The sequence below is a fragment of the Papio anubis genome, chromosome 20 (assembly GCF_008728515.1).
Source record: "Papio anubis isolate 15944 chromosome 20, Panubis1.0, whole genome shotgun sequence".
Taxonomy (NCBI): Eukaryota; Metazoa; Chordata; class Mammalia; order Primates; family Cercopithecidae; genus Papio; species Papio anubis.
Window position 1 is genome coordinate 36,816,386 of NC_044995.1, and position 20,015 is coordinate 36,836,400.

Below are 20,015 nucleotides of genomic sequence, written 5' to 3' on the forward strand. Positions count from 1 at the left end.
CTTGCAAGGGGCCCTGGAGACAAGTCCCTAGGATATTACCTGTGGCCTTTCCGAGGCAGCTGAGACATGCCCCCTGGAATCCCCACAGGCCCTGCTACATCTCCTCCTGTGGGCCTTTGCTTACAGCCTGCAGGCTGTGAGGGGTTAGAGTGGCCATTCCTCTTTTACAACTGAAAAAACAAGGTTTCTTCCAAGGCCACAAGACAACAGGCGAGCCCCAGCATGTCCTTCCCTTGCACTCACACTTTCTCCCTCAACTCTGCATCTGGACACATCCCCGAGGCTTCTCCTAGTCAGATTTCACACGGTGGCCCTGCTGCTTCCCGCTACCTTCCGCCTCCTGCCCCAGGTCCCCTCCAAGGTATGCCCAGCATGCCCCCAGACACCATGGCTCCTTCACCTCCTCACACTGGGATTAGTGCTGGGAGAGAAGCCGTGGCCTTTTCTTCCTGCTTCCCTAGTGTGCAGGGTCTCACTGGTCCTGTGGCCGCCAACCTCTGCAGCCAGTGTTCCTCCCCGCTGCACCACAGCAGTCAGACTCCCTGTTGCCCTGACTCTGCAAATCTACCCGAGCTTTCCCTTCTGGCATGTCTCACCCACAACAGTCTCTCTCTCACCAGATGTCATACTCTGACCCAGAGCGTCCTGAGCCCTGTATGCAGGTTTGAGGTGGGGCCCCAGGTTCCCCTGTGTCCCCAGTTGCAGCCCCTGGTCATTTGTACAAGGACGTGTGTCTGTAGCTGCTGAGGTCTGTGTCCGTGTCTTGTTTCGTGTGGAGTGGTGAGCTCTTACAGGGCACAAGGTCTTTCCCCATCCCTTTTGGTGTCTTGCTGCACTGAGGGCCACGAGCCTCACAGAAGCTTAGCGTGGCCCTCCACGAAGCAGATCCAAGTGGAAGGAGCCTCGATTTGGGCAAAGCATGTGTCCTCCAACACCAGCAGCAAGAGGCAGCACCCTGGCAAGGAGCTCAGGCAAAGCCAGGCAGTGCCATGAAGTGCTTCTCAGTGACAGGAATCCAAAAGGCGCCATATCATGGGCCCGGCCTCCAATCTGGTGGCTGGCGACTGTATGACCTGCCAGCCCGTGAGCACTGGCCAGGGCTCATGTCCCCCACTGGGGATTGTACACCATCCATGTTTGGTGAGGGGACATCCAGCTGGCAAAAGTCCCTTAGTGTAAATCTCTGGGGTGGGGACAGAGGTGGACATGCTGGCTCTTGAGTACACCTCGCAGGGGCAGACACACCCTGGACCCATCCACCCCGCTGTGGTGCCAAGCTGTCAGCCCACAGGAGCGAGGGCACATGCCGCCTTCTGTCTGCAGCATGGTGACTGTGTCCCAAAGCAGGGACTTCTGAGGTCCACCTACCTCTTTAGTTGCTGGTCATTCCCAGGGGGCCAGCCTGCTCCTTTTTTTTTCCTCCTGGAGTGGGCTCTGTATGTTCTCCCTTGCCGATATGTTCCTCACCGTCCTGTGGCTCTCGCCCCAGCTGAGCCTCTCTGCTTCCCCTTGGAGAATGGAAAGGAGTGGGCCTCAGAGGGCCATGCAGTTGGAGGCCCCTGTGAAGCTGCTTTTTAGCCATGTGACCCTAGACGAGTCTCCTCCCTTCTCAGAGCCCCTCTTTTCTCAACTGTCAGATGAATGTGACCATTGCAGCCATCACAAGTTGTTGGAAAACTGAGCAGGTTGCCGTCCAGGCCATGCACTCAGTCCCTATAGTGAGTGACTGACCCTTTTATAGTGGGAGGCGTTGGGCAAGCTCTCAGCTTCCGGTGCGGCTGTGGTGATCTGAAGCTTGGCAGGGGAGGCTTTTTCAGGCACAGTCCCTGCTAGGAAAAACAGCAAGCAAGTGGGTAGGTGATGCCTCGCACGTCTCTCCCTCCCCCGTGATGACCAACTCATCCCGCTTCGAACCCGGCTGCCCTCTCTCAGGGTCACTGGTCCTCCTGAACGTGCCCTGTTTTTTCCTCTTTCTCCATCCAAGGCCAGCTCACTCACCACCTCCCCCAGAGCCTCACTACCTTCTCTTTTCCTCTGCAGAGATGGCTCCGAAGTCAAAAAAGAAGGGGCACCCCGGGAGGGAGCAGAAGAAGGTACATGGGCTCAGGGGGCATCCTCCATTATGTGGGAAACTGGGTCTGGCCCTGGCCAGTTCTGCCTGCCTGACATCAGCCTGTCTGTCTGTCTGTCTTTCTGTCTGCAGCACCATCATCACCACCATCAGCAGATGCAGCAGGCCCCGGCTCCTGTACCCCAGCAGCCGCCCCCGCCTCCCCAGCAGCCCCCACCGCCTCCACCTCCGCAGCAGCAACAGCAGCCGCCGCCCCCACCTCCCCCACCATCCATGCCTCAGCAGGCAGCCCCGGCGATGAAGTCCTCGCCCCCACCCTTCATTGCCACCCAGGTGCCCGTCCTGGAGCCCCAGCTCCCAGGCAGCGTCTTTGACCCTATCGGCCACTTCACCCAGCCCATCCTGCACCTGCCGCAGCCCGAGCTGCCCCCTCACCTGCCCCAGCCGCCTGAGCACAGCACTCCACCTCATCTCAACCAGCACGCGGTGGTCTCTCCTCCAGGTGAGCCGTGGCCCACCCCAGTGTGGGCTGAGACCCCTTCCTGCCTCGGTTCGCCTATGTGGTGTCTGAGTACTCTGGCTGGGCGGCAGCTTAGCCTCAGCGGCTCTGGTCTCTAGAGGGAAGATCCGCGGTTTCTCAGGGCCATCTTGGAAGTTAAAGGAGATGCTTCAAGACAGGTCTTGCAAGTTGATTCAGAAGATTTTTGTTTTTGTTTTTGTTTTTTAAACACCTGAGATCATTTGAGTAACAATCTAGATTTTGACTTACTTTTCCTGCTGGGCCAGGCGTCATGTTAGATGAGAAGAGCTGCGACCCCTCTGTAGCTTTTCTCATCAGGGGTTGGGAGGTGCACTCATGCAATGGGATTCCTCCCGTGGAACCTGGACAGCACTCACCTGGGGGATATGGGGACAGGGCCACCTTCCTGGGGGCCTGGGCAACGACCGGGCAAGTGAGGGACCAAGCTCTGCACTGAGGTCTGAAGGGCCATTGTGAGCATGGGGAGCAGGAGCTGGGGACACAGAGCATAGGGCAGGACGACACTGCCCTAAAGCCCTCTCTGGAAGCTGGCTGCTGCTCTGGAGTTTGTGGGAGACCACGGTAGGTGGGGAGGGAGTGCCAGTTTGAGGGAAGCCAGTAGGAGGCCACTGGAGTCCAGATGAGGTCAGGATGGAGCAGAAAGGCCAGGCTGGGGCCACAGGCGCTCAGGCCTCACCGCCTCGGTATTGTGTCGTTCCAGCTTTGCACAACGCACTGCCCCAGCAGCCATCACGGCCCAGCAACCGAGCCGCTGCCCTGCCTCCCAAGCCCGCCCGGCCCCCAGCCGTGTCACCAGCGTTGACCCAACCACCCCTGCTCCCACAGCCCCCCATGGCCCAACCACCCCAAGTATTGCTGGAGGATGAAGAGCCACCTGCCCCACCCCTCACCTCCATGCAGATGCAGCTGTACCTGCAGCAACTGCAGAAGGTGCAGCCCCCTACGCCGCTACTCCCTTCCGTGAAGGTGCAGTCCCAGCCCCCGCCCCCCCTGCCGCCCCCACCCCACCCCTCTGTGCAGCAGCAGCTGCAGCAGCAGCAGCCACCACCCCCGCCACCCCAGCCCCAGCCCCCGCCCCAGCAGCAGCATCAGCCCCCTCCACGGCCCGTGCACTTGCAGCCCATGCAATTCTCCACCCACATACAACAGCCCCCACCACCCCAGGGCCAGCAGCCCCCCCACCAGCCCCCGGGCCAGCAGCCACCCCCACCGCAGCCTGCCAAGCCTCAGCAAGTCATCCAGCACCACCATTCACCCCGGCACCACAAGTCGGACCCCTACTCAACCGGTAAGTGGCCCTCACCTGTGGACTCTAGGGAGGCTGGTGCTGGGCCTGTAGTTTTGTCCTCAGGAAGCCAGAAGGGTTAACTCATGCTTTAGGCTGCAGTGGGTTCAGAGCCGAGCCTCAAAGTCTGGCTGTTTGGAGGGGGACCTGGAAGGGTCATTGGTGCTTTCTGCAGCGTGTTTATCAGGTGTCTGTCTTGCTTGTGAGTCGAGATCGCCCAGAATAAGGCCCCTCTCGTCCCTCTTAGAACTTAGAGTCAGGAGCACGACAATGCTAGGTGACTTCTCGCTAGGTGGGGAAGCTAGGGGCCCAGGGGAGGCACCTGATCCACCTCGAGGGGGTCAGGATATGCTTCCAAGAGGCAGTGATCACAGACAGGTAGCAGCTAACTTAGAAAGCAGAGTGAGTAGTGAAGTTCAGGGAGAGCCAGAACCGTGGTGGGGAGCACTGCGCTGGAAGCTCAGAGGCAGCTCAGAGCCCGCCCGGGACCTGTCCTCGTCACCTGTTCCCAGCCTCCAGTCCAGTCCAGGCCACCCTTTTCCCATTGACAGCATTGGTCAGGCCACACCTTCTCACCTTTTCTGGGCAGTTAAGTGTCAGTAACCAAAATGTCCTGGCTGGCTCTGGCAGGGGACGTTCTGGTCAGTGCCTCCTGATGTGGTGCTGCAGGGTTAGGGTGGAGGGTCCCGGCCTCAACAGTGTAGATGGTGCTGTCTGTCTTGGGCGTGTACCAGGTGCTACCTGCAAATCAGCAACAAGGCAGGCCTGTGATTACTCCTAACTCAACAAAAGCTGCTGGGTGCAGGCCGAGTGCGGTGGCTCACGCCTGTAATCCCAGCACTTTGGGAGACCAAGGCAGGTGGATCACCTGAAGTCAGGAGTTTCAAGACCAGCCTGACCAAGATAGTGAAACCCTGTCTGTGTTAAAAATACAAACATTATCCAGGCGTGGTGGCAGGCACCTGTAATCCCAACCACTCGGGAGGCTGAGGCAGGAGAGTTGCTTGAGTCTGGGAGGCGGAGGTTGCAGTGAACTGAGATCGTGCCACTGGACTCCAGCCTGGGTGACAGATTGAGACAACATCTCAAAAAAAAAAAAAAAAAAAAAAAAAAGCTGCCAGGTGCCAAGTGGATCGCTGCGTGTCCTGAGCCAGGAACAGCTGCCTGTCCTCCTCGGGAAACACTGGTGTTGGGCTTCGCAGCTGTGCGGCTGTGCCTGTTCTCACACGAAGCAGGGCCAGGCTCCTGTTGGGGGTAATAGACGGAATGCAAGGCATTTAGAGCCAGCACTCAGGTGCACCGGGCGCCTACCAGGACTGAGGCAGGTCTCCTCCAGCCAGCTCTCCTTTAGGTCCCTGACCCTGACTCGAGCCCCAACAGGCTAGGATGGGGCATCAAGAGGAGTGTGGATTGGGATCATGCTGGGAGCTTCGGGCCAAAAGCCAAGTTGTTAGACTCCCAGAGAGACTTAACAGGCATCCCTGGGCACCCTGCCAGCTTTCAGGAGCCATCCGTGAGCCACCCTCTGAACCCACCAACAGGCGGGTGGTTTCTATAAACCACAGCCCCCGGCGCCTACTGTTGCCCAGGTCAGACTCAGCAGGTGCTGAAGGCTTCCCACCCTGGGTGGGTGGGAAGCTGTTGCAGTCGTGTGCCTGTGGATCCCTGGCGGGCCAGACCTGGGGCTCTCCAGCACTGAATGGAGATGGCAGTGCCCAGAGTGGTCCCAGTGTGCTAGAATTGAAGGAGACGTCAAGGCCAGGAAAACCAGCCACACAGGGCAGTGGGCTGCGGGGACAGGGTGGGCCTGGCCACCATATGGGCTCCAAGCAGCTGCAATGTCTTCTGGCATTAGGAGTGGGTCCTGGCTCTAGAGAGGCAGGAGAATCTACCACACCTGGGGCATTGTGGTTTGCTCCAGGCCTATGAAAATAGGTGCCTCCAGCCAACAGGACTCTGGAGAACCCACGGGTGCCTGTGCTGGCAGACGGTGGAAGGAGATGGGCGTGAGGCTAGGCTGGGAGCAAAAGCATTGCAGAGAGGCAGCCTCCTTTGTGGACAGTGTGGCTTGTCCCGAGCTGGAGCTAGTCAGTGGGCGGTGAGGCCCCTTGCCTGCAGGGATTCCAACAGAGAGAGGCCACGTGCTGAATGGCCAGGAGTCAGCTCCTCCAGCTGCGCAGTCCCGAGGTGCTGGCTTACTGTGATTCAGAGCCCAGTAGTCCCTGTGGCTACCGGATCCTTCCCGGCCTTGGGTTGGATGCAGGTGGCAGGCTGGTCTGTTTCCAAAAAGAGACAGCTCCAGGCCCTGTTCTGCCTGCCCCCCACTCGGCCCAGGTGGAGGCCAATTCCAGGCTTCCCTCTTCTGTGGGGCGTGCAGGCTGAGTGGGGAATTAGGACCATGGGGAGGGTCCTGAGCATCCCCAACCTCAGGAGTGAGTCCTGCACCCCCTGCTGTCATCCAAGTGGGCCAGGAACCCAGGCTGAGCTTTGTGGGGTTAAAAAGTAATAGGGCCCAGGCCCTGCCAAGCCCACATGTGTCAGGATCTGTGTTTGCCACAGCATCCCAGATGGTTCTGATGCACACAGGAGGGTCAAACACCAGGACTGGTGCCACAGGGCTCCAGAAAGCCCTGCTGCACACTGAGTTATTACCCACGTGCAGGGGGACACAGGGCACTCAGCCCTTTGGGGGAGGGGTCATGTCCTCACCAGGCCCAGTCTCTTGCATGGGTCTTTACTTTCTTGAGCTGAACTGATGGACCCTTGTCCCAGGGCCTGGGTGGCATGTGCAGGTTCTCCGTCCAGCCCATCTTTTCCTTCCTGACAATTCTCTCAGGGCCCAAGTGGCCCAGGGCCTGCAGCTCTAAGCCAGCCCCTTGACATATTCCTTGTCCCCTCTCCTAGGTCACCTCCGCGAAGCCCCCTCCCCGCTTATGATACATTCCCCCCAGATGTCACAGTTCCAGAGCCTGACCCACCAGTCTCCACCCCAGCAAAACGTCCAGCCTAAGAAGCAGGTAACGGGCAGGGCTGGGCCATAGTCTCCAGGGCCAGGCGTGGACCGGGGCCGGGGGTACCTGCTCACCTCACCAGCTGCTGTGCCTGTGCCATCCCAGGAGCTGCGTGCAGCCTCCGTGGTCCAGCCCCAGCCCCTGGTGGTGGTGAAGGAGGAGAAGATCCACTCACCCATCATCCGCAGTGAGCCCTTCAGCCCCTCGCTGCGGCCGGAACCCCCCAAGCACCCGGAGAGCATCAAGGCCCCCGTCCATCTGCCCCAGCGTGAGTGCCCTGTCCGCCCACAGCCAGGGCTCAGGTCCCCAGGCCTATGTTGGACGTGAGCTTGCTGTGGGGCTGGTGGACCATGCGCCGCCGTGGGCCTGGGCCCATGGGCTGTTTATGTTCCAGGGCCGGAGATGAAGCCTGTGGATGTCGGGAGGCCTGTGATCCGGCCCCCCGAGCAGAACGCACCGCCACCGGGGGCCCCTGACAAGGACAAACAGAAACAGGAGCCGAAGACTCCGGTTGCACCCAAAAAGGTCGAGATGGAGGTCCATGGGTGTCGTTTGCCCCTTGGCCATGGAAGGTGCCATGCTGGGCATGCCCCCTGCTATGCCCTTTAGGCACAGCAGACCCCTCACCCACCACAACCTCTCTGTTCTGCAGGACCTGAAAATCAAGAACATGGGCTCCTGGGCCAGCCTAGTGCAGAAGCATCCAACGACCCCCTCCTCCACAGCCAAGTCATCCAGCGACAGCTTTGAGCAGTTTCGCCGTGCTGCTCGGGAGAAGGAGGAGCGTGAGAAGGCCCTGAAGGCTCAGGCTGAGCACGCTGAGAAGGAGAAGGAGCGGCTGCGGCAGGAGCGCATGAGGTGGGCGAGGGCTCTGGTCGGGGCATGGGGACTCCTGGGGCCACACCAGTCCCCAGGCTGACTGGGACCCTCTGCCCAGGAGCCGAGAGGATGAGGATGCGCTGGAGCAGGCCCGGCGGGCCCATGAAGAGGCTCGCCGGCGCCAGGAGCAGCAGCAGCAGCAGCAGCAGCGCCAGGAGCAGCAGCAGCAGCAGCAACAACAAGCGGCTGCAGTGGCTGCCGCTGCCACCCCCCAGGCCCAGAGCTCCCAGCCCCAGTCCATGCTGGACCAGCAGAGGGAGTTGGCCCGGAAGCGGGAGCAGGAGCGAAGACGCCGGGAAGCCGTGAGTCTGGAGGCCTGGTGGGGACCCTGGCCTAAGGGTTAGCTCCTGGGGGAGCTGGGAAAGGGGTACTGGAGACTGGACAGGGAGGGGCAGCAGGGGAGCCCAGGCCCTGCTGGTCAGCGTGCGGTCCTCTGGGCTCAGATGTAGGGGCCTGAGTGCTGTGTGTGAACGGGATGGGCGCTGTGAGGGGTCAGCCCTGGGGAGGGCAGTGGGTGTGAGGACTTGGAGCTGCAGGGTGGCTAGGTCACCTTCCTGACTCACTCCTTCCTTTCTCCTCCAGATGGCAGCTACCATTGACATGAATTTCCAGAGTGATCTATTGTCAATATTTGAAGAAAATCTTTTCTGAGCGCACCTAGGTGGCTTTTGACTTTGATTTTCTGGCAAAACATTGACTTTCCATAGTGTTAGGGGCGGCGGTGGAGGTGGGAGCAGCGGCCAGGGGATGCCTCAGGGCCTGGCCCTCCTGCATGCTATGCCCGGGGCAGGCCTGACGGGCAGCTGAGGATTGCAGAGCCTATCTGCCTTACGGCCGGTCGGACAGACGTCCCGCCACCCACCACCCCGCACAGGACGTCCGCTCAGCGCACGCCTTGTTACGAGCAAGTGCCGGCTGGATCCAAGCCCTGCATCCCCACGTGCGGGGCAGAGGCCCTTCTCTCCGCCAAATGTCTACACAGTATACACAGGACATCGTTGCTGCCGCCACCGTGACTGGTTTTCTGTCTATAAGAACGTGACGTTCGTGACGTCCTGCCCGCCAGGAGTCCTTCCCCACACCCTAGCAATCGCCGCCCGCTCCCAGGAGGCCAGGGCAGGCCCGCGTGGGCTGGAAGCGGGCGAGGCCAGCCCACCCCCTCGCTGGCACTGACTTTGCCTTGAACAGACCCCCCCGACCCTCCCCCACAAGCCTTTAATTGAGAGCCGCTCTCTGTAAGTGTTTGCTTGTGCAAAAGGGAATAGTGCCGTGGAGGTGTGTGTGTCCATGGCATCCGGAGCGAGGCGACTGTCCTGTGTGGGTAGCCCTCGGCCGGGGAGTGAGGCCGCCAACCAAAGTCAGTTCCTTCCCACCTGTGTTTGTTTTTTTTTTTTTTTTTTTTTTCTATATATATTTTTTGTTGAATTCTATTTTATTTTTAATTCTCTCTTCTCCTCCAGACACAATGGCACTGCTTATCTCCGAAATGGTGTGATCGTCTCCTCATTGAGCAGCGGCTGCCACCGCGCTGTGGGTAGTGTGTGACCGTGGCTGTACTGTATAGTGAACATAGTTGGCATATCTTTGTTTGAAGTTTGTTGGTGACTCCACCAAACTGGTGTAAAAAAAGAAAAAGCTCAAAAAAATCCACAAAAAAGACAAAACACAAAAAAATCCGCCTATATTTTACTCAGTTTCAAACTTTATTAGTCTATTTTTAATTATAAAACCAGAAAGCTGCGATTTCTTTTCCTTCCCCTCCCCCCCCCACCCATTTGTTGGCTTTTTTGTTTTTTAATGTCAGATCTGTTGAGTTGGGTTTTTTTTTTTTTTTTTTTTTTTTTTTTTTTTTTTTTTTACTGAGAAAGGAAGGGCCAAGGGATGAGGTGGGCACCAGACCCTGGGGGCGCCAACAGACTGAGACTCCCCCACCTGGCGCCCAGCCCTGACCAGCTGGCCGCTCCTGCCCATGCTTTTTTTTTTAATTTTATAATTGGAGCCCTTGGTGAGGTTACGCGTGCCATGAGAACCCACTCTACACCATGACGCTGGTGCCTCAGTGTTGGCCAAACTCTGGAGTCACTGACTGGTTTGACTTTCATACGGTGAATATGCATTTGGTCTGTACTGATCATGGAATAAACACATCTCTCTTTTTTAATGCTGGCGTCTCCCTGACATTTCTTTGTGAACTATTGCCTAGGCTAGGCCCAGGGGACCCCCTGGACCCCAGACCACCTCTGTACAGGATCTACCGCCAGGGATTACCTAGCCCCTCTCCTGTGACCTGTCCCTGTCTGCCCTGGGCAGGAGCCATGCAGGCTCATACCAACCACCCCAAGCTGAAGCTGTGATGCAGAGCCCAGTACCCATCCTTGTGGACCCTGGCCGAGGTGGAGGGTGTACTCCAGCAGAACCCTGGCCAAACTCCAGACAGTATTCTTCCCTCCACTCTACTCCATCCTGTCCCCCCATTCACCAAAGGTCTTGGGCCACTTCTCCCACCTTGCCTGCCTCAACCTAACTCCTCCTTTCATTTAAGCTCAGGGTTAACCAGATATTCTTAGATAAGTCTACATCCCCCGAAATAGAATCCTAACCCCCCCCCATGCATATACACACACGCGTGCACATTGCTGTCCCAGAAAGCCCACAGGTGGCCACCCTGCCTGTGTGCCCACCTGTGTACGCACATGCCCCAGCCACAAGGCACGGGTGACGGCCAAGAAGAGCCCCTAAGATGTAAGATACAAGTATATAATTTATATGTATGCAGAGACAAACTGAAACATTTCTAGCACTGTTTATTAACCTACATCCCCTCTTTTTGACCTGAAAGGTCCTTTATTGTCTGGATCTGCCAAATCTCCCTGTGAGGGTGTGGTTCAGGCATCCAGCCAGAGGCCCCCCACTTCCTCGATGTCCCTGCCCACTCAGGCACTTCCTCATATACCACCGTGCCGCTTCAAGTGTGACGTATTTAGGTTCTTTGGGGTTTCTTCCATCTCATCCCACTCCCTCATTTTTGTTCCTTGTTTTGTTCAGACACTTCCCCAGGCTGGGTCCAACTGCTGAGCTGGATAGTTTTCTCTGCACCTTCCTGCTGAAGATTTAACTCTGCCATGGCCTTCTCCACACCTCCCTGATGGGTGTCTCTCTAACTGGGTTGTAATTAGAACTGGGATCTATTTAATTTCTCCAGCCATTTCCCAACCCTTCCCACAGTACTAGAAATCTTAGTCCTATACCAGAGTAAGAGGTGTGTACAAGCCCCCACTGTACTGTATGCACGGATCGCTTGGCCAATAATTATGTCAGTGAATCTGAGAGCTGTATTAAACACTTTAGACATTTGTAGAAGGGAATTCATAGACTTTTCACTTATATACGAAAGGTTTTTTTTTTTTGTGCAGTTCTCATTGCAAAAATAAACATTTGTACTGAATATAAAGTTACTCTCCTGTGACGACTGCTGTCTTTTTGTTTGAGGGTAGACAGAAGCGGGGAAGGTGAGGGCTGGGGTTCAGTGATGTGTAGCAGAGGAAGAAGGGAGGTTCCCAAGACATGCACCACCCATGCGGCCAGATTAGTGGAGTCAGGAGGGAGAGATCCTGGGAACATTAAATTGTGAGAGAATTGATTTAATGGAAGGTGTAAAAGAAAAAGCTGCCAGGCACGGTGACTCATGCCTGTAATCCCAGCACTTTTGGGAGGCCGAGGTGGGAGGATCGCTTGAGGTCAGCAGTTAGAGACTAGCCTGGCCAAGGTGGTGACACCCCGTCTCTATTGAAAAATACAAAAAATTAGCTGGGCGTGGTGGCACACGCCTGTAGTCCCAGCTACTCTGGAGGCTGAGGCAGGAGAATGGCGTGAACCCGGGAGGCGGAGGTTGTAGTGAGCCGAGATCATGACACCACTGCATTCCAGCTTGTGATTTGGTGAGACTCCCAACTCAAAAAAAAAAAAAAGCTTTGATGTAGGCTAATCACACAACAAAAGAAAGGTAGTGGTTAAGTAGTCCAGGGAGAACAAAAGTTTGTACACTATGGGCAATGTAATCATAGAGGTCTATTCAGCTCCGAGATGCGTTGTTTACTGAGGCAGAACATAAACCACTATTCACCTTTAAGTAGCAACTTCATGGACTTAATTATGGTCCCAGGACAGTAATGTTTAGCAACCTTGACAGTTCAAAGGTATATGGATAAAAGTGGGAGGTGGAAAGGGGCAAGAGGTGACAAGTGGAGTGTTTTTTTTTTTTTCTTTTTTTGAGACGGAGTCTCGCTCTGTCGCCCAGGCTGGAGTGCAGTGGCCGGATCTCAGCTCACTGCAAGCTCCGCCTCCCGGGTTTACGCCATTCTCCTGCCTCAGCCTCCTGAGTAGCTGGGACTACAAGCGCCCGCCACCTCGCCCTGCTAGTTGTTTTGTATTTTTTAGTAGAGACGGGGTTTCACCGTGTTAGCCAGGATGGTCTCGATCTCCTGACCTCGTGATCCGCCCGTCTCGGCCTACCCAAAGTGCTGGGATTACAGGCTTGAGCCACCGCGCCCGGCAGACAAGTGGAGTGTTTTTAAAGGAAACTAATAGGGAAACAAAAAACAGCATGTCCAGGGGCAGTGATGTGAGCAAGTCTGTGGCTAATGTCATACATTGATTAAGTCAAGAAATAGAGGCGGGACATGGTGGCTTACATCTGTAATCCCACTTTGGGAGGTGGAGGCTTGAGGATTGCTTGAGGCCAGGAGTTTGAGACCAGCCTGGACAATATAGCAAGTCCTCTCTATGAAAAGTTTTTGAAAAATTAGCTGAGTGTGGTGGCACAGGCCTGTAGTTCCAACGACAGGTTGTAGTGTTTGAGCCCAGGAGTTCGAGGCTGCAGTGAGCTATGATCGAAACCCCATCTGAAAAAAAGAAAACGCTAAAAACGTTCCAGTGGCTGCTTCCGGGAGGAAGGGTAGGTGTAGCCACAGATTGCTGTCTTTTTCCCTACATCTTTGTGGATGGCTGTTTAACAGGATGTATGTCTTCAGGCAAATGACTTCATCCTCGAATTTCAGGTTCATGATCTACAGGATGTGATTATACTACTTCGACCTAATAGGGTTGCTATACGGGTTAAGTGATGGGTGTCCCTAAAATGTTCAAGGATATCGGGAGAAGGTTGCAAAATAGGAGGAAGAAGCTGGCTGGGGTTTTTTTGTTTTGTTTTTGTTGGTTTTTTTGAGTCCGAGTCTGGCTCTGTCGCCCAGGCTGGAGTGCAGTGGCGCAATCTCGGCTCACTGCAACCTCTGCCTCCTGGGTTCACGCCATTCTCCTGCCTCAGCCTCCCGAGTAGCTACAGGCGCCAGCCACCACGCCCGGCTAATTTTTTTGTATTTGTTTGTTTGTTTAGTAGAGACGGGGTTTCACCATGTTAGCCAGGATGGTCTCGATCTCCTGACCTTGTGATCCGCCCGCCTCGGCTTCCCAAAGTGCTAGGATTACAGGCGTGAGCCACCGCGCCCGGCCAGAAGCTGGCTTCTTGCAGGGACAGCAGGGCCGCAAGGCTCTGTGACTCTAGGCCCCATCACACCCGGCCCTGTCCCACTTCCTTTTTCGGCCAGAACCCCAGAACCCCAGTGATTCAATAGGTCGGGTCCTCCTCGGGGGAACCAGGCCTACCCTCTAGGAATCAGGGTATCCCCGCCTCCTTGGCCAGCTCTCGGAGCCTGGGACTCAACACCTGCCGATTGGCTGCCGGGCCAGGACCTGTCGCTTGGGCATCAGTGGCCGCCGCCGTCCAATCACAGACGTACAGGGGCGGGCGTGTGGGCCTGTTGGACCAGCAGGAGGACGGCGACGGGCCGAGGCCGCTGGACCCGCCGTTGGAACCACAGCTGGGTGAAGTCAGTGCTGCTAGGTCTTTGGAGCCAGACCGAGGGGAGGGTCGCGCGCCCCAGGGTGGGGAGCACCAGGCGGGCGTCGGCCGGGCCTCCCGAAGCCTCCTCGAGCCGTTAATACCGCCCGTGCCTCCCTCCTAGTCCTACATCTGGCATTGCCTGTTCCTCTTCGGCTTCCAGGCCCGCCCGACCCGCCATATTAGGTCCCGGCCCCGCCCTCCGTCTCATTGGCCCCCCCAACCCAGGCCGACCCTCAGCTCTTTGGCCCAGGCTCCCGCCTTCTCCGCCCAATGTTAGGCCTCACCTTCTCTAGGATCCACCCTCTCCCCGCCCACCTTCATAAGCCACACCTACCACTCCAACTCTCCTTTCTGGCTTGTAGGCCGCACCTACTCTGCATATGCCCCGCCCCTCACTCCAGGTCCGCCCACTTAACTGAGGATCCGGGATCCCCTCCTTAAGGTTTGGGCTCGGAATTGCCTTTTTTTTTTTTTTTTTTCTTGTGACGGAGTTTCCCTGTTGTCACCCAGGCTGGAGTGCAGTGGCGCGATCTGAGCTCACTGCAACCTCCACGTCCCGGGTACAAGCGATTCTCCTGCCTCAGCCTCCCAAGTAACTGGGATTACAGGCGCCCACCACCACGCCCACCTACTTTTTGTATTTTTAGTAGAGACGGGGTTTCACCACATTGACCAGGCTGGTCTCGAGCTCTTGACCACAGGTAATCCGCCCGCCTCGGCCTACCAAAGTGCTGGGCTTACAGGCATGAGCCACCGCGCCCGGGTCGGAATTGCCTTCTTTAGACCCTCGCCCACCTGCTGCTGAGTCCTCCTGGGCCCCGCCCCAGTCCTAAGCCCCGCACACGCCCTGCTAGGCCCCGCCCATTTCTTTCCCCCCTTTCCAACCCGTTCCTCCCCAGCCTCTGCACCCTACCCTTATTTCCTGTCCCTGTCGCGCCCAGGTGTTTACCTGGCACTCAGGTGAGTCGTGCGCTCCGGCGGTTTCGGTCGGAGCTGCCTGCCTCTTCCGTCAGCGCGTCCCACAAACCCCGACGGCACGGAGGGGCCCCAGGCCAAAGGCGGTGGGCCCCTGAGCCCTGACACCGCCTCGCCACTGCTGCAGGTGACCCCGGCCGGCAGCGCCGCCGTGGTCCCGGAGCGCAGCGACATGCCCGAGCTGGTGGTAACCGCGCTGCTGGCGCCGTCGCGCCTGTCGCTGAAGCTGCTGCGCGCCTTCATGTGGAGCCTGGTGTTCTCGGTGGCGCTGGTGGCCGCGGCGGTCTACGGCTGCATAGCGTTCACGCACGTGCTGTGCCGGCCCCGGCGCGGCTGCTGTGGACGCCGTCGGAGCGCGTGCCCCGCCTGCCTGAGCGACCCCTCGCTGGGCGAGCATGGTTTCCTGAACCTCCAGGTGATCGCACGGGGGCGCTATCGGGGCTGCGGGGTCGTGTGGGATCGAGACGGTTCAAGCCTAGGGAGGGAGGGTTCCCCAGGCTTCAGGCCGTGCCCTCCCCCTAGAGCTCGGGCCTGCGTCTGCACTATGTCTCGGCTGGACAAGGCAACGGACCCCTCATGCTGTTTCTGCACGGCTTCCCTGAGAACTGGTACGTCTGGGGCCCAGGGGCCTGAGGCGCACGGGACTCGGGGGCAGGTGGAGCTTGGGTTCCCAAGAGGCAGTGGGGAGGGCTGCGTAGATCGGGACAAGCGGAACATAGATGGGGACAGGGGTACTGGCCAGCAGACCCAGGATCCCTAGGCCTTGAAGGGACAGGACAAAGGGGTACTGAGGTTGATTGAGGCTCCCTGGATTCAGGGTGTAGTTGGCTTCAGCCTCAGCCTCTGCCTCTGCCTCTGCCTCTGCCTGGGATTCCCCATCCTCCTTTTAGGGGAAGTTTAGAGCAGGAAGGAGGGGTTGCCAATGGTCGCTGATGGGCGTAGGGTGCAGGTGCAACCTGAGGGCCCTGACTCAGCCTCTCTCCCCCACCCGCCTGGCAGGTTCTCCTGGCGTTACCAGCTCCGGGAGTTCCAGAGCCGCTTTCATGTTGTGGCTGTGGATTTGCGAGGTTACGGCCCCTCAGATGCACCCCGGGATGTGGACTGCTACACGATTGACCTGTTGCTGGTGGACATCAAGGATGTCATCCTAGGCCTGGGTGCAGACATACCCCCATCCTAGGCGTGGCCTCCCTCATCCTGCACACACACATACCCCCACTTTCTCCTTGCTGGAACCTACTTCCCCCACCCCTGCTTCAGTCCTACCTGGCACCTCACTTATGCCAGCTCCTCGGATTCCCACAGGTTACTCCAAGTGCGTCCTTGTGGCCCATGACTGGGGTGCCCTCCTTGCCTGGCATTTCTCCATCTACTACCCATCCCTGGTCGAGCGGATGGTTGTGGTCAGTGGTGCTCCCATGTCGGTGTACCAAGGTGTGTGTGGGAGTCTGGGACACTGGGATGTACTTGTGTGCAAGGGGGCAGGTACATGTGTATGTGTTTGCAATTCTCTGTATACCTGTCAACACATCAGGGGCCGAGGGTGCAGCAATCAACCCAGGTCCCTTCCGTTGTGGAACTCCTCATTCGGAAATTAATGACACGCCAGACCCAGTGGCTCACACCTGTAATCCGAGCCCTCTGGGCCGCTGAGGTGGGAGGATCACTTGAGGCCAGGAGTTCAAGACCAGTCTGGTCAACATAGCAAGACCCCAACTGTCTCTACAAAAAAAAAAAAAAGAAAAATTGTCATTGGTGGTGCATGCCTGTAGTCCCAGCTACTCGGGAGGCTGATGCAGGAGAACTTCCTGAACGCGGGAGGTGGAGGTTGCAGTGAGCCAAAACCATGCCATTGCACTCCAGCCTAGGCAACAAGAGCAAAACTCTGTCTCAAAAAATATATAAAATAAAATATGGTCAGGCTTGGTGGCTCTTGCCTGTAATCCCTGCACTTTGGGAGGCCAAGGCCGGTGGATGGCTTGAGCCCAGAAGTTCAAGACCAGCCTGGCCAACATGGTGAAACCCTGTCTCTACCAAAAATACAAAAAAGTCAGCCGGCCATGGTGGCGCACACCTGTAGTCTCAGCTACTCGGGAGGCTGAGGCAAGAGCATCGCTTGAACCTGAGAATTGGAGGTTGCAGTGAGCCAAGATCGCACCACTGCACTCCAGCCTGGACAACAGAGTAAGACTCTGTCTCAAAAATAAAATAAAATAAAATAAAAATCAATCACAATACACTTAGGACTAATCCACATTGTTTTATAGTGTTTACAGTAACAACGAACGTGCACACAGTAACCTACTTAAGCGCTCCTGGGCTTATAAAGGTTGTGTTATCCCCATGTTCCAGCTGGAGGAAACTGAGGCTGGGGAGGTTAACAATGTCTGTCATATCACCTGATGTTAATACTCAGCATTGTGGTCATAACTGTGCTCTCTCTCTTTCTCTCTCTTGTTGTTTTCTTTTTTTTTTTTTTGAGACAGAATCTTGCTCTGTCGCCAGGCTGGAGTACAGTGGTGTGATCTCAGCTCACTGCAACCTCCGCCTCCCAGGTTCAAGTGATTCCCCTGCCTCAGCCTCCCAAGTAGCTGGAATTACAGTCCACCACAGCAGGCTAATTTTTTGTATTTTAGTAGAGACGGGGTTTCACCACGTTGGCCAAGATGGTCTCAATCTCCTGACCTCATGATCTTCCCAAAGTGCTGGAATTACAGGCGAGAGCCACCATGCCCAGCCACTTTTTTTTTTCTTGAGATGGAGTCTCGCTCTGTGCAGTGCAGTGGCGCAATGTCAGCTCACGGCAACCTCCACTCACAGCAACCTCCGCCTCTCAGGTTCAAGTGATTCTCTTGCCTCAGCCTCCTCAGTAGCTGAAACTACAGACGTGTGCCACCATACCCGGCTAATTATTTTGTGTTTTTAGTAGAGACAGGATTTCACCATGTTGGCCAGGCTGGTCTTGAACTCCCAGGCTCAAGCGATCTGCTGGCCTCGGCCTCCCAAAGTGCTGGGATTACAGGAGTGAGCCACCACGCCTAGCAACTTCTACCTCCTGGGTTCAAGTGACTCTCCTTCCTTAGCCTCCAGAATAGCGGGGACTACAGACACACGCCACCATGCCCAGCTAATTTTTGTATTTTTAGTGGCGATGGGGTTTCATTGTGTTGCCCAGGTTAGTGTCTAACTCCTGACCTCAAGAGATCTACCCGCCTTGACCTCCCAAAGTGCTGGGATTACAGGCGTGAGCCACCGCGCCCGGCCTATATATATACACATACATATATATACACACACACACACACACACACACACATATATATATATATATATATTTTTTTTTTTTTTTGTAGATACAGGGGTCTCCTTAAGTTGCTTAGGATGAACAGGGAGTTTTGTCTGTCTCATTCACTGCTGTATCTAGAACAAGGCCTGGCATGCAGTAGTTGCTCAATAAGTGTTAGCTGAATAAAGCAGAAGAAACGCACCTTGGCCTGGGCAGGGGAAGCACACCAGTGGATATGGGGGTTCCCAGGAGATGCCCCCATCCTGTGGATAGTGAAACATGGCAGGAGGGAATGTAGCTGGTGCCCACGCCAGGAGGGGTGTCTGGTACCTTCACAGACCCAGGCAGGCAGCAGTGGCATTCCTGAGGCTTGTGTGCCTGACCTGGGTGTGTGTAGGGGTGCAGGTGTGTGGGGCCATCCCAGGGGCAGGCCTTACATCTCTCCCCTAACCTTTCCATCCCAGACTATTCCCTGCACCACATCAGCCAGTTCTTCCGTTCCCACTACATGTTCCTGTTCCAGCTGCCCTGGCTGCCCGAGAAGCTGCTGTCTATGTCTGACTTCCAGGTACAGAGGGTACCGGTTGAAGGGAGGAGGGAAGCAGGTCAGGGCTGGGCAGACTGGGCACCGAAGCCAGAGTCCTGCTGTGTACCTAGATTCTGAAGACTGCCCTCACCCACCACAAGACAGGCATCCCACGCTTGACCCCCAACGAGCTCGAGGCCTTCCTTTATAACTTCTCTCAGCCTGGTGGCCTCACCGGGCCCCTTAACTACTACCGAAACCTCTTCAGGTAAGACCAGATGCCAAGCATGAACGCAGGAGATTTGCAGGGGCTGGGCGGGGGTGGGAGGCAGCCATCCTTCTGCCTGTCTGTCTGCCTGTCTGTCCTGGCCACAGGAACTTCCCCTTGGAACCCCAGGAGCTGGCCACACCCACATTGCTGCTGTGGGGGGAGAAGGACACTTACTTGGAGCAGGGGCTGGTGGAAGCCATCAGCAGCCGCTTTGTGCCAGGCCGCTTGGAGGCCCACATCCTGCCAGGCATGGGGCATTGGATCCCACAGAGCAACCCCCAGGAGATGCACCAGTACATGTGGGCCTTCTTGCAAGACCTGCTGGACTAGTGGCCCTTGCTGGCCTGCCCAGGAGGCATGGATACTCAGGAAGGAACACCCATATCTGCCTGTGCCTGGGAGTCCATACAATGTCCATACATGGGTGGACTCCTGAATCGCTCATACGTATGGGACTCCTGGATCTCACACAGGTGCACCTATGGGTGCCTTGGGACACACGAACCCCTGTACTCACAGGCATGGATGCATGCATGTGTAACAAGCACTTTGACCCTGGGAACTGGGTATACCTCTCCTCCAGTGGAGCCAGATGCCAAGGGGCCTCACTCTGCTCTTTGCCAAAGTCGGTTCTCTGCCATAGCTGCACAAACCTTAAACCCTGACCTTCCTGTCCCCGCCTTCCACCTCCTGCCTGGGTCTTCAGCTCAGTGCTACTCTAAATACGATACTGCTGACCGCATTTGGCTACTTCAAGTTAAACGTATGTTAATTGAAATGAAATACAATGAAAATGCAGTGCTCAGTCACACCAGCTGTATTTCTTTTTTTTTTTTTTTCCTTGAGACAGAGTCTTGCTCTGTTGCCCAGGCTGGATGGAGTGCAATGGATGCAGTCTCGGCTCACTGCAGCCTCCACCTCCCGGGTTCCAGCGATTCTTGTGCCTCAGCCTCTCGAGTAGCTGGGCGAGACCATCCTGGCTAACATGGTGAAACGCTGTCTCTACTAAAAATACAAAAAATTAGCCAGGCGTGGTGGCGGGTGCCTGTAGTCCCAGCTACTCAGGAGGCTGAGGCAGGAGAATGGTGTGAATCTGGAAGGCAGAGCTTGCAGTGAGCTGAGATCGTGCCACTGCACTTCAGCCTGGCAACAGAGGGAGACTCCGTCTCAAAAAAAAAAAAAAAAAAAAGAGCAAAAAGAGCAGGGGGCCTCCCTGCCTGGCCCCTGGCAACCACCCCAAGGGCAGACCCTCATGAGCAGGCAGATGGGTG

General features: G+C 56.6%; 2 protein-coding genes across 3 annotated transcripts in view; both read left to right on the forward strand.

Annotated features, from left to right (window-relative positions):
* Positions 1 to 9,948, forward strand: part of BRD4 (bromodomain containing 4) — a 36,551-nt gene extending 26,603 nt beyond the window's left edge. The window contains exons 12-20 of one of the 2 annotated variants that reach the window (XM_031659805.1): positions 2,041 to 2,093; positions 2,204 to 2,573; positions 3,313 to 3,900; positions 6,802 to 6,914; positions 7,014 to 7,176; positions 7,303 to 7,433; positions 7,561 to 7,766; positions 7,846 to 8,089; positions 8,370 to 9,948. In XM_031659805.1, coding sequence (XP_031515665.1) covers positions 2,041 to 2,093; positions 2,204 to 2,573; positions 3,313 to 3,900; positions 6,802 to 6,914; positions 7,014 to 7,176; positions 7,303 to 7,433; positions 7,561 to 7,766; positions 7,846 to 8,089; positions 8,370 to 8,438 — 1,937 coding nt within the window. In that variant the 3' untranslated portion in view covers positions 8,439 to 9,948. The remainder of the gene's footprint in view (positions 1 to 2,040; positions 2,094 to 2,203; positions 2,574 to 3,312; positions 3,901 to 6,801; positions 6,915 to 7,013; positions 7,177 to 7,302; positions 7,434 to 7,560; positions 7,767 to 7,845; positions 8,090 to 8,369) is intronic. The other variant, XM_031659806.1, reaches the window with a different exon arrangement.
* A 4,411-nt stretch (positions 9,949 to 14,359) lies between these two features.
* On the forward strand, positions 14,360 to 19,555 carry EPHX3 (epoxide hydrolase 3). The gene is made up of 7 exons (XM_021930809.2): positions 14,360 to 15,076; positions 15,184 to 15,269; positions 15,661 to 15,818; positions 15,967 to 16,095; positions 18,412 to 18,515; positions 18,605 to 18,741; positions 18,849 to 19,555. The coding sequence occupies exons 1-7, from the start codon at positions 14,834 to 14,836 to the stop codon at positions 19,072 to 19,074; spliced, it is 1,083 nt and encodes a 360-aa protein (XP_021786501.1). The 5' UTR covers positions 14,360 to 14,833; the 3' UTR covers positions 19,075 to 19,555.
* The last annotated feature ends 460 nt before the right edge of the window (positions 19,556 to 20,015 follow it).

Coding starts and splice junctions, on each gene's coding strand:
- EPHX3 (XM_021930809.2), top strand. CDS start 14,834: ATGCCCGAGCTGGTGGTAACCGCGCTGCTGGCGCCGTCGCGCCTGTCG. Junction 15,819..15,966: donor GGATGTCATCCTAGGCCTGG/GTGCAGACATAC, acceptor GGATTCCCACAG/GTTACTCCAAGTGCGTCCTT. Junction 18,516..18,604: donor TGTCTATGTCTGACTTCCAG/GTACAGAGGGTA, acceptor CTGTGTACCTAG/ATTCTGAAGACTGCCCTCAC.